Source organism: Letharia columbiana (assembly GCF_014066305.1).
Source record: "Letharia columbiana isolate WasteWater2 chromosome Unknown Sc0000000_s0, whole genome shotgun sequence".
Lineage (NCBI taxonomy): Eukaryota > Fungi > Ascomycota > Lecanoromycetes > Lecanorales > Parmeliaceae > Letharia > Letharia columbiana.
The window spans coordinates 802,835-818,138 of NW_023501036.1; the positions used below are offsets into that span (position 1 = coordinate 802,835).

The 15,304-nt window shown below is 50.1% G+C and overlaps 7 protein-coding genes across 7 annotated transcripts; 4 read left to right on the plus strand and 3 right to left on the minus strand.

The window, feature by feature from the left end:
• Positions 1-251: 251 nt before the first annotated feature.
• On the plus strand, positions 252-2,385 carry HO173_000252 (uncharacterized protein; the record flags this gene model as incomplete). The annotated part of the gene is made up of 8 exons (XM_037302202.1): positions 252-273; positions 330-374; positions 438-537; positions 586-794; positions 848-873; positions 931-1,050; positions 1,106-1,769; positions 1,916-2,385. The coding sequence occupies 8 exons, from the start codon at positions 252-254 to the stop codon at positions 2,383-2,385; spliced, it is 1,656 nt and encodes a 551-aa protein (XP_037170781.1).
• A 290-nt stretch (positions 2,386-2,675) lies between these two features.
• Positions 2,676-3,149, plus strand: HO173_000253 (uncharacterized protein; the record flags this gene model as incomplete). Its single annotated transcript, XM_037302203.1, has 1 exon — positions 2,676-3,149. The coding sequence occupies one exon, from the start codon at positions 2,676-2,678 to the stop codon at positions 3,147-3,149; it is 474 nt and encodes a 157-aa protein (XP_037170782.1).
• Positions 3,150-3,980: 831 nt separating this feature from the next.
• HO173_000254 (uncharacterized protein) lies at positions 3,981-6,435 on the minus strand (the record flags this gene model as incomplete). Its single annotated transcript, XM_037302204.1, has 4 exons — positions 3,981-4,219; positions 4,274-4,659; positions 4,720-5,202; positions 5,540-6,435. The coding sequence occupies 4 exons, from the start codon at positions 6,433-6,435 to the stop codon at positions 3,981-3,983; spliced, it is 2,004 nt and encodes a 667-aa protein (XP_037170783.1).
• A 1,099-nt stretch (positions 6,436-7,534) lies between these two features.
• Positions 7,535-8,768, plus strand: HO173_000255 (uncharacterized protein; the record flags this gene model as incomplete). Its single annotated transcript, XM_037302205.1, has 3 exons — positions 7,535-7,586; positions 7,683-7,732; positions 7,854-8,768. The coding sequence occupies 3 exons, from the start codon at positions 7,535-7,537 to the stop codon at positions 8,766-8,768; spliced, it is 1,017 nt and encodes a 338-aa protein (XP_037170784.1).
• A 170-nt stretch (positions 8,769-8,938) lies between these two features.
• Positions 8,939-10,104, minus strand: HO173_000256 (uncharacterized protein; the record flags this gene model as incomplete). The annotated part of the gene is made up of 3 exons (XM_037302206.1): positions 8,939-9,681; positions 9,746-9,966; positions 10,013-10,104. The coding sequence occupies 3 exons, from the start codon at positions 10,102-10,104 to the stop codon at positions 8,939-8,941; spliced, it is 1,056 nt and encodes a 351-aa protein (XP_037170785.1).
• Positions 10,105-10,799: 695 nt separating this feature from the next.
• On the plus strand, positions 10,800-14,336 carry HO173_000257 (uncharacterized protein; the record flags this gene model as incomplete). Its single annotated transcript, XM_037302207.1, has 8 exons — positions 10,800-10,991; positions 11,223-12,025; positions 12,078-12,160; positions 12,308-12,667; positions 12,735-12,933; positions 13,224-13,441; positions 13,562-13,714; positions 13,780-14,336. The coding sequence occupies 8 exons, from the start codon at positions 10,800-10,802 to the stop codon at positions 14,334-14,336; spliced, it is 2,565 nt and encodes an 854-aa protein (XP_037170786.1).
• Positions 14,337-14,443: 107 nt separating this feature from the next.
• On the minus strand, positions 14,444-14,981 carry HO173_000258 (uncharacterized protein; the record flags this gene model as incomplete). Its single annotated transcript, XM_037302208.1, has 3 exons — positions 14,444-14,544; positions 14,602-14,664; positions 14,717-14,981. The coding sequence occupies 3 exons, from the start codon at positions 14,979-14,981 to the stop codon at positions 14,444-14,446; spliced, it is 429 nt and encodes a 142-aa protein (XP_037170787.1).
• Between the last annotated feature and the right edge of the window lie 323 nt (positions 14,982-15,304).

Genomic DNA, 15,304 nt, shown 5'->3' on the forward strand with positions numbered 1-15,304 from the left:
CACCTGTCCGCGCTACGGCACTTGAAACCCCTGCATCCCGCTGCGCCGCTAAGGCTCGGCGCGTCGACCTCTTTTTTCCGAGGGCCGCTCGTGGGGTCACTGGGGTAGCTTGTTACTGCACGATGGGACTCTGCCAATTTTGATACAATCATTTGTGTGACTCCTTGAACAGACCATAATCTTATGTGCACCTCCTCAGATGAGGCAAACAACTCCTCCGCCTTTTATCTTTTTCCTCTGCGCTGCCCAAAATGTTGCCGTATATCAACCTTCGTGAGTTGCTGTCCAAGTCTTCTATAGATAGAGGTAGTAGGCTAATGGCAGAACAGCGTTCCAGTATGCTAGCTCTGCAACGGGTGCTTCAGTCGATGAACGTGAGAATATTGCCATATGCTGCCTTCTTAAGTTCACAGTTCCTGTTGGCTAAATGATTGCAGTGAAGCTCATCACCTCCTTCCTCCTCTCCTATCCACTTGCTGGAGTCCTCAAGCGTATACCAGATGCAAAACCCTACCAGAAGAACTCCTTTATCATTGCGTACGCCAGAGTGTCCAGTTATCCTCACTGTCTCTGACAAGTGCCTAGGGTCTCGCTGTTCTACCTAGTCGGGCTATTCGATCTCTGGTCTGGAATCCGCACGCTATTCATAAGTTCAGCTGGGGCATACCTTATTGCTTCGTACGTGGATGGTCCTTTCATGCCATGGATAGGATTTGTATTCGTCATGGGCCATATGTCGGTCAACCATATTTCTCGTCAATTTGCCAATGCGCCTGACAAAGTTGACATCACTGGTACGTTTGCGAGGATGACACCTAGGACTGAATCCTGCTCACCGCAGAATTAGGGGCGCAAATGGTGTTGGCCATGAAGGTGGGCCCTGGAGTGCCTTACAAAATGCTTAGTATGCCAAATACTTACCACGAATAGCTCACGGCCTTTTGCTGGAATGTACAAGATGGCCGGCTGCCGCAGAACGATCTTGCAGACTTTCAGCTCGAAAGAGCCCTACCTCAGCTTCCAAATCTCCTCGACTTCGCTGGCTATGTCGTACGTTCACAACTTCTGTGCAAGGGAATATGGGTATATCTCTAATCAAATCAAGCTCTTCTTTCCCTCCCTATTCGCCGGTCCTTCGTTCGATTTTGTCGACTATCGACGATGGATTGAAACTACCATGTTTGAGATACCAGCAGGGACAGATCCATCAGCAGCACCGAAAACACACAAGAAGCGAAAGATCCCTAGCAGTAGTACTCCAGCTACCATCAAAGCCGTGATTGGGCTCGTGTGGATCCTCTTGTTCCTCAAGTTTGCTGTTTGGTACAATAGCAATCTTGTCCTTGGAGACCAGTACATGGAGTATGGCTTCTTGAGACGGGTCTGGATTTTGGAGATGCTAGGCTTCTCCACTCGCATGAAATACTACGGTGTGTGGTATCTTACCGAAGGCGCATGCATTCTCTCGGGTTTGGGCTACAACGGCGTGAACCCAAAAACGAACAAAGTAGACTGGAATCGTTTACAAAATGTGAACCCTTGGGGGATCGAGTCAGCACAAAACTCGCGCGCCTACCTCGAAAACTGGAACATGAACACCAATCACTGGCTACGAAATTATATGTATCTGAGGGTGACTCCCAAAGGGAAAAAGCCGGGTTTTCGAGCCAGTCTGGCCACATTCGTAACCAGCGCTTTCTGGCACGGCTTCTACCCAGGATACTACCTAACATTCATTCTGGCGGCGTTTCTGCAGACGATTGCTAAAAGTAAGTTTCGGAGCCAGCGCCATGCACATTCTATCCATGGTTATCATCTATTTCTCAAGTTTCATGCTTCTGGCCGCCATGGATACCTGCTTGATCTGTCCTTTCGTCAACCATGAGCTTTCACGGTCTGCTAACCCTGTACCTAGATTTTCGGCGCCACATTCGGCCATTCTTTCTCACTCCTGACGGGCAACGTCCGACGCCATACAAGATATATTACGATGTCCTCTCCTATCTTGCTACTCAAACGGCCTTTTGCTTTACCACGGTGCCGTTCGTTCTCCTCACCCTTCCGGACTCCCTCCTCGTCTGGATCCGCGTCTATTTATATACCGTCCTCGGAGCGGCTGTGTCGATGGCCTTCTTTGCCTCCCCCACTAAGCCGTGGCTTATCAAAAAGCTGAGGATGAGGAATCAAAACGCGCTGCAACCGAAAGAAAAGATCGAGCATCCACTAATGGGCTTGCCAAGTGATCCAGCAGGAGACATCGACGAGGCTGTTAGTGAAATCAAAGAAGAAGTTGAAGCGAGGAGAAGAAGAGGGCAAAGCATCAGCATGCCTACTGGCGGAGACATGAAAGTTGCTGTAGAGGATAGGCTTGGACAGAAGATATAGAATCAATGTCTATAATTCAATGCCGCGCTGTCCCTCTTTGGTTCTTCTTGGTTCTTGGCGAGCGGAGACATGCAGGGACCACGAGCTCACACAATCTCGCTGCGTCTTCGTTGAAGTCGCCACGCCAATAAAATTAGCGAGGAGAACTATGCTATACCCGCGACGTCGCCGCGCAGAGACTATGCGCCTGCGCATGCAAAACTTACATTAAGATCATCTGTTCAGCTTTCGAGTCTGCGTTCATTTTGACACCCATCCCTCACTTCTTGTCGTCCTTTCACTTCTCAACCATGGCCAACTCCGTATCAATTCCCTCTCTCGCCAGCAATGCCTCCCTCTCCGTCACGCTTGGGTGTTGGGAGCAAAGTCCACCCCACGAACCCCAGATGACGCCGATTACATACGTAGAATGCAAACAGGCTATCCGTGGCATACCGATGGGCGAAAAAGCCCTCGCACCAGTTTCATTCGGCAGAGACCCTGGAACAGGCTTCACAGTACCACACACTTGGGATTACGGCAGTTGCGCCGTGGAAATCGACGTTTTGCGAGAGGCCGACAAGGAGAAGTCAACTTTCGCGGCTATCTTCAAGAGGGCGTTCGACATTGCGGTTGAGTGCGTTGTGAAACCGCCGCATTTGGGAGGAAGAGGGTTGGTGGGGGAGAACGAGCAGCTCAAGGTTTGGATATATGGGGTTGATCCGAAGGTGTCTTCGCCGGGCCTGGCAGAATCCAATCTCAGCGTCTGGGTAGATGCGTCTTGAGATACTGTCCCGATGCTTGTGCGATTGGGCTACAATGAAGGTGGCCCACGTATCGCCTCTTGTCTTCATACAGTTGTGTGATGGAATTTTCAGCCCCTCAATAGCCTTACACCCCAGCCGATACTATCATGGTATTTCTACGTTTATGAAAACACTAGGATTTGAGAATCCTGAACCCTCTTGCTCCCTCTAGATCGTGCACCCCTGACAACCCGATCCGGCCTGTCCACGTGTTAGAGGACATGCGTAGATCACATGAACCTAGACTGTGAACATTGTTGACATCAGGGTAGCATACAGGTTGAAGGCCAAACTTCTGGCTAGAAACGATTGATCGTTGAACTTGCACTGGAAGTCACTGTCTCGCGAATTCCCAGGTATCGGTCACGGTAGCTACCACGTCTGGTAGATGAGAGATACTCACTGGCTGCTTTGCTGGCGAGATATACATCTAGCGAAGGGAATGGGGACATTGCCACTTGCAGTCGACAGAGCACCCATTCTTGGCACAGAGTCCGCGCAAGCACAGGCACTAGGTAAGCTGGAACGTAGGTGGAAGACATTAATAATCTATTAGCTACATGGCACGTGTCGCTGAAACGCTAGAAAGTGATCACCCTGAAGTGAAGAGTGCAATTCATATCCACACGCTCGCTCATCGCTGCGTATACTCCGTGCTAGATGCAACGGCACCTATACAGATCTCATGATGAATATTAGCATGAGGAAAGCTCTATGTGTGCAACCATACAAGCTAAGCTGGCGTCAAATTATCCGTTCGTAAGTTTTTGAAAGTCGTAAATAGGTCGTTGGCGCGTCATCTCCGTCCGCTTAATTGGCAGCAACCGCTACGAGAGCGATAATAGCAACGATGATTAGCACTCCGAATCCGGACATGACACGATTAATGTTCCGCCACCATCTCGCATTCTCGTACCGCGCCTCATCAACAGCTCCCAGCTGCTTCTCAAGATCTTGAAGCATCTGGGGTTGGCGATTTACATCTTTTCCTTTTGCGCTGATAACCGCCGGCCTTGGAGGCAGCGGTAGGAAGGCTGCTATGAACCATGCTTTTGGAAGGGTCAGCAATCTATATATTTGTTCACGGGAACGGTCCGACTTACCTGGCGGAAAGATAAAGCCAACGGCAAAGAGTAATATTTGGGCCGTCCTTTTACTCGGCGCATTTCCCTCAGCTTGTTCATCCAAACTTGGGGCCTGGAATATGGTTCGCCGTGTGCTAAGAGAAGCTCTGTTATGCCACAGATGCGGAGACCAGTTTGATGATGGTCTTTGCCGCGAAGGACCTCTGACCTCGGCCAGATCGAGTCCTCCGTGTCGTACCCGTCCAATCATTAAGGAACTTCGTCGTCGTTGATCATCCGCATCCTTAGCGCGGGTCCGAGGCCGGAACATGTTTAGCGAAATATTCTCTGTCGATGTCGAAGGACGTCTGTCGGAGCGATCCTTCGATGTCGAAGTAGCAGATAAGGGCCGGGCATAGTAAGCTCTGTCCGTCAAAGTTAGCAGATGTTCAGGCGCAGACTCAGACCTTTGTGCAAAGTCTTACTTGGCCCAAGCTGGGATGCTATCTCGAAAGAAACTGGCTTTAGATCCACGCTTGGTAACTACGCTGTATCGATTGTCTCCCGACGCAACGCCCAAGTACTCCGAGCCCCTTGACCCTGGTATTGGCGGTAGCGGGGTCGGCAGGTCGTCCTCTAAATCCTTCACCACGCGAATAGTCGAGCCGGTAACGTCTCTTTGGAGAACAGCAGGTGGGTTTGCTAAAGAAGGCAGATTGGAGCTCTCTCGCGTTGACGGCTGACTCGGCAATGGAGGCATGTCTGAGCCTCCTCGAGGATTCATAGTCGTGAAGGAAGACTTGCTCACGCGAGAGGATTCTGAAATCCATGGTGTATGACTGCTCCTTCCCTCTGACTGTGAGCCAGTCCCTTCGGATGGGACAGTAGAGAGATGCGGGTTCCAACGGTCTTGGTTGCGCTCCAATGTCCGCGATGGTCGTCGAGCTGTAGAATTTGGCGGCTCGACCCTATAAAACATCGAAGTCAGCGTGTCTCTTTGATCAACAAGCCGCTACACTTTTAAGCTGCTCGAGCCTACAATGCCATAAACTTTTGCCTTAACTTTGAGGTATGTGCCAATTCTCATGCTACGCAAGCCTAAAATGTCAAAAAACCATGGTTGGAACGCCCCGGAGTCTATCAGACTCTATGCTGGAAGCCTAAAATCCCCCCAAAACATGGATTCGATCAGACAGAAACCTGGTTTGTGACAGATATCTATGGAGCAAGATGCTCCTAAGAACCATTTTCGCAACCCAAATCACGACAATCAACCAAAAAGAGATAATTCACAAATGTACATACCACGACGCAGAAGCCGATGGTGGCCTTATGACAGGATATTGGAGATTCAACGAGTTTTGGCCAGATGCATGCAGATTTGCGTACAAGGGGACAGAAGAAATCCGCCGTTCATGAGGCATTGCGTAATTGGGTGAGACTGGCGAGCTCGGTGATATCGGAGAAACTGGTGAACTACTACCACCCGTGTCCCTGGTGACTGGCTTCTGTGGGGTTGATATAGATAGATTAGATTTCGAGGAACCTGGTCGAGCCGTGTTCGGGAACGCGGAATAAGAGGCACGTCCACGTCCATCTCGGGTCCTTTTCACAATGACAGTCCCGGTGGAATTCGAAGACGAGAGGGACGCATCAGAGTCCTTTGAAACAGGTTGGTGGGGAGCATCCATTAGGTTCGCCGTCCCATACAATTCGGAGCTCTCGAGTGCGGGAGAAATGCTAGGGAGCTGCACAATGTCGTCGGACACTCGACCAGTACTACTGTCCATACCCTCATCCATTGCAAGGAAGCTTGTACTTGTATCGGGCCCTGGTGTAGTCCCCTGCGCGGCAGTATAGAAGGGATCTTTGGTATCAGCGCTTCCGCTTCGACGCTGTAAATATGATGTTGTCGTGTCCAATGGGTCCTCAACATTATCTTTTGTTTCTCTTTGAGGTTTCCGGTCATTCGGAACATAGACTCCAGGTGCAAACGTCGATCCCGGTCCGTCGTACACTTTAGGCGAGAGGATGTGGGAAGGCTTGGTCGGAAAGGGACTGCTTGCATATATTTGCGCCTGAGGGTCCCCAATGATGCGAAGTGTGGGTGATGCTCTTTCATTGGTATGGGAATCGGATCGCTCGTGGAGTGCTGCCCGTCGGGGCGGAGAGCCCTTGGAAGGGCGTAGAGGGAGATTCATGCTGGATGACAGATTGCATAACGTCGGTACTTTGATGACGGATTCGCCTTTTATAGACTGATCGCTGGTGAATTCGACTCGTTACAGATGGTGGGAAATGATGGGTTGGTAAGTCCGAGGAAAGTAGATGAATAGTAGCGGATCGAAATGGAGGAAAAGGAGTGACTGGGCAAGAGAGAAAAGAAGACGACGAAAATGAATGTGGTGTAAAAATCAAATGATATACATAATGAATGAAAGGAAGGAAAAGGACAAGGGTGAAGTTGGTGTAAAAGATGAAGAGGAAGATGAAAATGAAGATGATGCTGGGGGAGGTCGTTATGTCTTGTTGCTTCAGGGGTCGAGCCTCGGTGGGATGCTCCTTAGCGTCCGGCGTCAGGTACGACGTAGGATTTCAGGAATAGTACTTGGGTACCTATGGAACCGTTCGTTTGGCCCACTTTGAAGCCAGAAATCGATGCTTTTGCTCTCCGAATACAGAGGGAAAAAGGCAGAAAAAAAGGAAGAAAAAAAAGGACAGGAGAATATGAAATGAATAGGCAGATTAGCAACGTTGGAAGAGAAAAGGGAAGCAACTGGGTCTATATTATTCCGTCAGGTTAGCATTTTTAAGCGACAGCGAAGCTGAACATGCTTGATGATCAATTTCCCACCTTCCCTCGGTTGGCTCAGGCTCAATCTTATGGATTAAAATAAAGTAAAGTACTCTACACGTAAAAGGTAAAAGTAAGATAAATCTGTCACGTCTAAAAGGTGCGACGCGTTAAGTGCTTTTCTTCCCCTTTCTATTCTTAGCTTGTTTCAATTTTAAAATCTCCTGCCACTGACGCCCCCCATATGCCGAGTATGCCTGCCAACCGGCTAAATTTCGGCAAAATTCTTTCTCTTTCTGTGTGGGATAATTGATAATTGCATCTCCCTCTCCGTCACGCGGCTTACGAGCCTTGGCTTGGAAAGTCGTCTCATGATAAGTGTATCTAGAAATTCCGAAGAAAAATTACGCAGGCCATTCTGACGACGCAAAGCACCATCCTCTCAGACCATAGTCAAGGTCTCCAGACGAAACGGTGATGCTTTTTCCACTCTGTTAGACGCTGACATGGCGCCTACATCTTTCTACCAAAGGCTCTCAAACTACGTTAGAGAATCAGGTACGTAGATCAGTGTTACAGTCATGCAAATCTGGGACTTGGTTTCAATGTCGGCTACTCGTACTTGACTGTATTAGAACTGACCTTAGAGACTAGACAAAGTTGAGCCGCCAATGCTCTCCGCCAGTGCTGCTGCTGCGCTTTCTGTAGGTTGCGTTGCCGTCTGAGCACTTTTCGCTGCGATTTGTATATTGTCTCATGTATTTAGAAGGCGTTACTTCCCTGGGGACATTAATTCAATCTAATGATTTGTGTTCCTTCGGATAGGTAGCCTACACCGTCCTCTACGTCTTGCCTTTCTATCTCTCTTCAACCACCCGCCCGTCACCTACCCTCTCTCGCGATGCTCCTTCCGTCATTCGAGCGCGCATCCGCTTTGTCACAGGATCCGTCTTCATCTGCTCCGCCCTCACAATTTACGTCATCTCTACGCGAGCAGAGGTGTCATACTCGGAAATAATTCACCTACTCGGCTGGTATCCTTTCTCTCCCCTCGATATCCCCAAAGTCTTATCTCTCACCGCACTTCTCTTCGCTGGGCCCCTCTTCGAAAAGGGCGTCATCGAATCCGGGTGGCGACATTGGGCCAAAGGACGAGACTTACACGAAACCTTGAGCAGTTGGATCGGATGGCGCAATTACATCGCCGGTCCGTTCACAGAGGAAGTGCTGTTTCGCTCTCTTTTACTGTCTCTGCACCTACTGATTCGGCCCCCTTCTTCCCAAACCATTCTCATATTCGTGACCCCACTATACTTTGGCATAGCGCACATCCACCATTTCTATGAGTACACCCTCACACACCCTTTCACTCCGCTGCCACCGGCGCTGTTGAGAAGCATTGTGCAGTTTGGGTATACGACTGTGTTTGGGTGGTATGCCGCGTTTTTGTTGCTGAGAACCGGCAACCTATGGGGTGTCGTGGTCGTGCACGGCTTTTGCAATTGGGTGGGTCTGCCACGGGTGTGGGGAAGGGTAGGCGGTGTAGTCATCGACGGTGGGGTTGTAGGAGGCCCGGTCCGAGGAAAGGAGGATGAGGATCGAAGAGATGAGGGTGCGCAGAAGCTGGGACCTGCGTGGACAGCGGCGTATTACATCATCTTAGTTGCAGGAGTGGTGGCATGGTGGAAGGCTCTATGGGTTCTGTCGGAGTCGGAGCGAGAGCTGATGAAGATTGGGTGATCAACCCTGATTGCGGCCTGGAACAAGTTGTGCTGTAACACATCATAGTTGGTAGATATTGCCTTCAGCAAATATTTCGCGCCAGACGCCCGCTCTGCTTCAGTATCTTCCGCATGAAGTCCGGCAACCTCGGCCCTATGCATCTCTCGCCGACTTTGGCCCGGCGCCCTTTACGGTGGCACAAACAAGCCCGGCTTCATGTTAATCTTACATAGCTTCGCGACACAACCCCACAGCTGTACCAACGTTTGCATGCCCTCCAGCACCCTCATATGACAGAATCCAATTTCCCGTATAAACTCCAACCTAGCATGCTCACTCAAGCCAGGCATCGTCTTCGTAACTCTAAACATACTGCTCACAATGTCATGACTGGAATATCCCAGGTCCCACAGCTCTTTTAAACCTTCCACCGCTGATTCGATGCGCGTCTCCCAACACGCTTTGATAACCGCTTGCACTTTGACTGGATGTGGAGCGTCGACAACACGGAAGACGTTCTCGCCCGACACAAATCCGAAGCCTGCAAAAGTAGACTGGAGGTTGTTGATAGCTTGTCGCATGTCACCCTCGGCCGAAAAAATGAGCGCAGCGATTCCATCGTCAGAATATTCTACCTTTTCAGCTTCACAAATCTGCACCAGGCGAGAGACGACTTGTGCATCTGTCAAGCGGGCGTAGCGGAGGATGGCACAGCGGGATTGAAGGGGCTCGATGATCTTGTTGGAGGCATTGCACGCGAACGCGAAGCGGGTGGTCGAGGAGTAGATTTCCATCGTACGGCGAAGAGCTTGCTGGGCGCCAGATGTCATGCTGTCGGCTTCATCGAGGATGACCAGTTTTTGTCGGCCTAGCGGTAGAGTCACTTTCTTCTGAGCGAAGCCTTTAATGCGATTACGGACGACGTCGATACCTTGATGTCGATGTCAGTGTCAGCTTGAGGGATAATTTAGTTTAGATAGACCTTGGCCGCATACCGCGCTCGTCACTGGCATTCAACTCTAGGACTGCTTCTTTGTACGAGTCTCCGAGCAATTGCCGGGCAAGACAGAGGATCGAGGTGGTTTTGCCAATACCGGGCATGCCAGAAATGATAACGTGCGGCATGTTTCCATCCTTGGCAATGATCTTGAGACGCTCAATAGTTTCCGTGTTGCCCACTATGTCGTCTAAGTATACCGGTCTGTATTTCTCAACCCTGACTCGGAATTAGCACGGGCGGAAGAAATGGCGATGGAGAATACCATGGCAGATCATATGATGCACCACCGACACCGTTAACATTGGCTTTGATGCCATTCTTCGCAGCAGCAGCTGATGACTCTGCCTTTGCCATTGCGGCTTTGTGAGGACGCGCTTTGAACGCGCTTGAAAGGAATCTAGAATAGGGGACGTAAGTAGTTAGATCTCTCGGTTGCCAAGGCGGGAATTTTCAGCCACTCCCGAAGAACAAGCATTTTGCCGCTCGTTCAATCAAGTGGCTTCAGTTGCGTGTCGCCGGTCGGTTTGGCTTCTCGAGAGCTCAGAAGTACAAGTAGAACGTGTACAATGTTTCGGCTGCTGGTCAAGATTATCGGGGATTTCCCCTGCTTGGTCTATTAGTCTTGCCTCTCCAAATGATTTGACATCTTCTTGGTTTCGGTCTCGGAGGGAAGAAAGGAAAGTAGGGAAGAAAGGAAGAAAGCGCGTCGTCATCTAATACGTAAGGCACTTCGAGATGATGGTCGATGGATGCTGCCCTTCGCCACAGTGACGCCGCAATGAACCAATGAACGATATTCCCATCTGCTCGGTCACTCTCTTGCATGCAGTCCCGCAGTCCCCGCTGAGTAAAGTAGGTACTTGATTTCTCACATTTCACAATATTTGCCGCGTCAGCGTGGGCATGTCTAAGGCTATGTCTTCATTTCAATAAACCAAAACACTTTTCTTCTCCCTCCTTGCCCACTAATCCTTCCTTTGAAAATGATTGATTGCTCTTCTTTCTTTGACACACAGTCCTAAATTACATTACCATCCCACAGTCAGACCATGAGAAGCTGTTTCTTTACTGCTCTGGCGGTAGGATTCTTAGCTAGCAGCTCAGCAGCCATTCATCTCTTCCAACGGGATGCGTCACCGGCGGTTGTAAGACTGGGTACATACAGGAAGGCAGTACAGGATCCTGTTAAAAGAGATGGGCTACGCCGAAGACAGACGCTTACCGAGACACTTGACAATGGGGTAAGCTCGCATTCTCGCATGCATGCTGTCAGGGAGAGTGGCAGTCTTCAGCGCTGGTATCGCCCGTCCTGTGGCATAGTCGGGTTGGAAGCCCAAGCCAGGCGCTGGATGACTTCTCTTCCACGCTGGTAATTCAGTATCTTAGGGGCGCATACCGCTACAGCTTCCACTTCTTCTCACCGCTTGCCTGCTCGTATTTCAGATGTTTGTTGGCTGACTTCGTTGAATTAGGAAACACTTTACTACGCCAACGTCAGCCTAGGGACGCCAGCCCAGAGTTTAAGGCTACATATCGACACTGGGAGCAGCGACTTGTGGGCGAATGTAAAATCGTCTGAGATTTGCACAGACCGAGGGAGTCCTTGTTCCGCAGGAGGAACTTATGATGCCAACTCGTCAAGTACCTACAAATTCGTGAACAGCGACTTTAATGTCTCTTATGTCGATGGCTCTGGAGCCGCAGGCGATTACGCTACCGATACAATTAGCATTGGAGGACAGACTTTGACTAGCCTACAATTTGGCATTGGCTATCAGTCAACATCAACGGATGGTATTCTGGGAGTTGGATATACCGCAGACGAAGCACAAGTCAATGCGGCCAACCTGAAGTCCTACCCAAACCTCCCTCAAGCCATGGCTAACGCTGGTCTGATCAAATCGAACGCATATTCTTTGTACCTAGATGATCTCGAAGCCAATACCGGGTCAATCATTTTTGGTGGTGTGGACACAGACAAGTACACAGGTCAACTCCAGACACTGCCCATACAGAAAGAATTCGACGAGTATGCGGAAATCATCATCACTTTGAGCGGCGTGAGCATTATCAATGGAGGTAGAACCCAGAACTTGAACACCGACCTTCCCACTGCCGTCATTCTGGACAGTGGGAGCAGTTTGACATACCTACCAAATGACCTTACGAGTGCAATCTACACTGCTTTGGATGTCCAATATAGTCAACAAGACGGGGCTGCATTTGTGAGCTGCGACCTTGCCAGCGAGAATGTCACCCTGGACTTTACATTCACGTCCCCAATAATCTCAATTCCCGTCAGGGAGCTGGTCCCTGAGCGTTTCCAGTGCCGAAGAGAGCCGGGAAACCCCAAACTCTGGCGACAATGGTGAGGGCTCGTATGGTTTCAGTGGCAGCGACGAAAACATCTGTACGTGTTTTCGGAGTTCATATTTCCTCTTCTAGACCAGATCTTGAGCCTTGAGACAGGTCTTGAGAATGTCTACTCTGTAGACATTTTCCAAGGCTCAACGTACCCTCTCGGATAGGCAATGCTGACTCGGAAACTATAATATAGGCCTCTTCGGTGTTGCTCCATCCCAAGGGTCAACATCCGTTCTAGGCGACACTTTCCTCCGCTCGGCTTACGTAGTTTATGATCTTGCGAATAATGAGATATCCCTTGCGCAGACTGATTTCAACTCGACGACTAGCCACGTTTTGGAGATTGGTACAGGTACCGCCAGCGTACCAGACGCCACGCCAGTAACCAGCGCTATCGAAGCGTCCGTTTCGCAATCTGGAGGTGCCAGAATCGCGGGTGTGTCTGGCACAGTGACGGGAGGGTCGATACCGACTGGGAGGAGTGGCGCTGTTTCTTCGCATGTACCGTACAAGATTCTTGGTGGGGCTGCTGGCCTTTGGGCAGCTCTTGCCTGTACATGATCTTTCCTTTATTGCGTCAAGTCGTCCATGTGACGGAGCATGACCAGTTTAGTTCACAGTGACATCAAGAAGGCGTCGGACTCCAGCATTTACACGGGACTTGGGCACATCGTTTAAGCCATTAGGAGATGTACATAGAATGAAATCATGCGAACAAGAACACAAACTCCAACCATTAAGATTACCAAAAGTCCCCGGTCTTAGCGGACTTTCTGTCCTCATTGCGCATTCTGCCAAGACGTGGGAAAAGGTACGACCGTACGAGACCCCGAAATCACCCCCTAGCAGGTCTAGAGTAACCGCCGCCCTATCTCACTTGCTAGGTTCTGTCATGTCTTGTATTGCCAAGGAATCCCACCAACCCAAGTCCTCTCCATTCAGACAAGAAAGTTGTCAAACTCCTGCCTGCTGACCATGTCGCGCTCATCAAAAATTCAAAAAACGATTGCTAGACAAGAGGAGAAGTAATCCACCAATCTCCTAAAGCACCGATGCCGTTGTCCTACGTCAGGCCTCTCATTTCCATGCTGACGTTCTTGCTATCACAGGATCTCAGAAGGCAATTACTATGAAGCACATCAGCAACTGCGAGTAGTTGCTTCCCGTTACGTCAAGTCTTCCGACTGGGACTCAGCTACCGATATCCTCTATGGTGGCGCATTGGCTTTGCTGAAGGCGGGACAAGGTGGCAGCGGCGGGGACCTGGGATGTTTCCTCGTTGAGGTGCTAGGGAAGGCAGAGAAGGGATGCGGCACTGGCGAGAAAGGTGCGTGCGAGTTTGATGTTCTAGAGGCAACGAAGCAAGAAAGACGGGGAGTCCGGCGGTTGGAAGATTAGAGAACCTCTTACAAGGACTATGGAGTGCTGATTTACGGGCGTGATACAGGGAAGCTGTTAACGCTGTTGAGAGCGTTCCCACCCAATGAACCTACGAAGAAGAGATTCGTGTCGGAGATGGTTGCATGGAGTGGAAAGGCTGGAGACTACCCAAATGGAGATCCAGAACTGCACCATGTAGCTGGGACTTTGTTTGCAGAAGGTATAGAGTGCCTGCATGATCTCTACGTACTTTTTGGGTCTATAGTAACTCATACGTGTCTGCAGAAGGCGAGCCATACGACGCAGAGCGCCATCTCGCCCTCGGTACCAAAGACTCCGCTGAGCAGCTTGCCAAAGTTGAGTATGAATGGTACACCCAGGACGAATCCCACACCGCCGCTCTCTACGCTGCAAGAGCCGTCTTCCCCTATCTCCTGACTAGCAACCTCCGCTCCGCCAATAAGGCGTATCTCATATTCACCTCCCGCCTCAGCTCCTCCAACAGATCACTCAGCGTACAGGAAGTCAGCAGCACCTCTTCCGACATGCGCGTCTATCCCTCATTGCCTCTCCTCAATTTCCTTGGTCTTCTCTTGCTGGCGGTTCAGAGGGGTAGCTCAGATCTGTATAAGCAGTTGGCTAAGCACTATGCGCCGTATGTGAAGGAGGTTGGCACTTGGGATGATGCATTGGCGCAGATAGGCGAGATGTATTTTGGGATACGGATACCGAGGCCGGGGAATCCTTTAATGGACGTAATGGGGAGCTTGATGGGATTCGGGGGAAGCCCGAAACCAAAGCCTAGGAAGGTGGATGCTCCAGTGCCACCAGCCGTGGACTGATGTAAATAGAGCGTATTGTGGGCTTTTGAAAGAGCGATTTTGTATATGACTTGCAGAATGATATGCCAGAACGCCGTGATGTACGCAAAGTATCTTGTTACATCTCTTCAGCCGCCTGTTGATTCCTGTTCAGCTTCGAAGATCCAGTTGTCCTCGTCTAGTGAAGCTACCTTGCGCCTCAGGCTTGCATGCACCGCGTTCAAGAGCTCTGTTACCCGTTCAGATAAATCTTGCTTCAAATGTAGACTGATGATTGGGGACTGACCTGCGGGATCGTGAGGCTGTAGACTCCTATCCCTATACATCTCTAGTAGTCTGGCATCGAGTTCTGTGCGGGCGTTAGCCATCGCTTCCCTGATACCAAAGGGGACCGACCGTACTCTCTTTCTCATTGCCGGAGTCCTCCTCTTGTGCTTGGTCTTCATCTAGAGGCGGTAGAAGCGGAACCTGGACTTGGTAATTGCCATTGCGATCTTTGACTACAATGTCTGAGCTCTCGTCTTGAGAGCCTTCTTGCAGCGTTGTCGCGGATGTAGACGTTGAAGCGCTTGTTGGCCGCCTGCTGAGAGTGTGATGGAATAGACTTCGACAAACACTTGAAGTGCCAGTCGCTGCTGAGCGTGATGCTGTCGACTTCGAAGCCATCTTACTTGATTGTCCGACGTGGTACTTAGGTATTGAGGAACTATCAAACGAGCCTCAAATAGGGCTGAGCTAGTAGACGCCTGAGACGCGCAGAAGTGCTTAGTTGTGCTACTGAGTACTGATGTTATTCCCTTCTCAAGTTTCTACCAGAGTCACCTTATGAAAGGTGGGCTTTCAAAATAAGTGGTAGAGTACCTGCAGCAGTCCAACCATTTTGACTACTGAACACCTAGAGCAACTATAATTAATAAGAGATTCTGGGGGCTCGAACAATTTTCTGGGCCTTTTGCTGAACACTTATCATATATCTCGACTCGAACCCC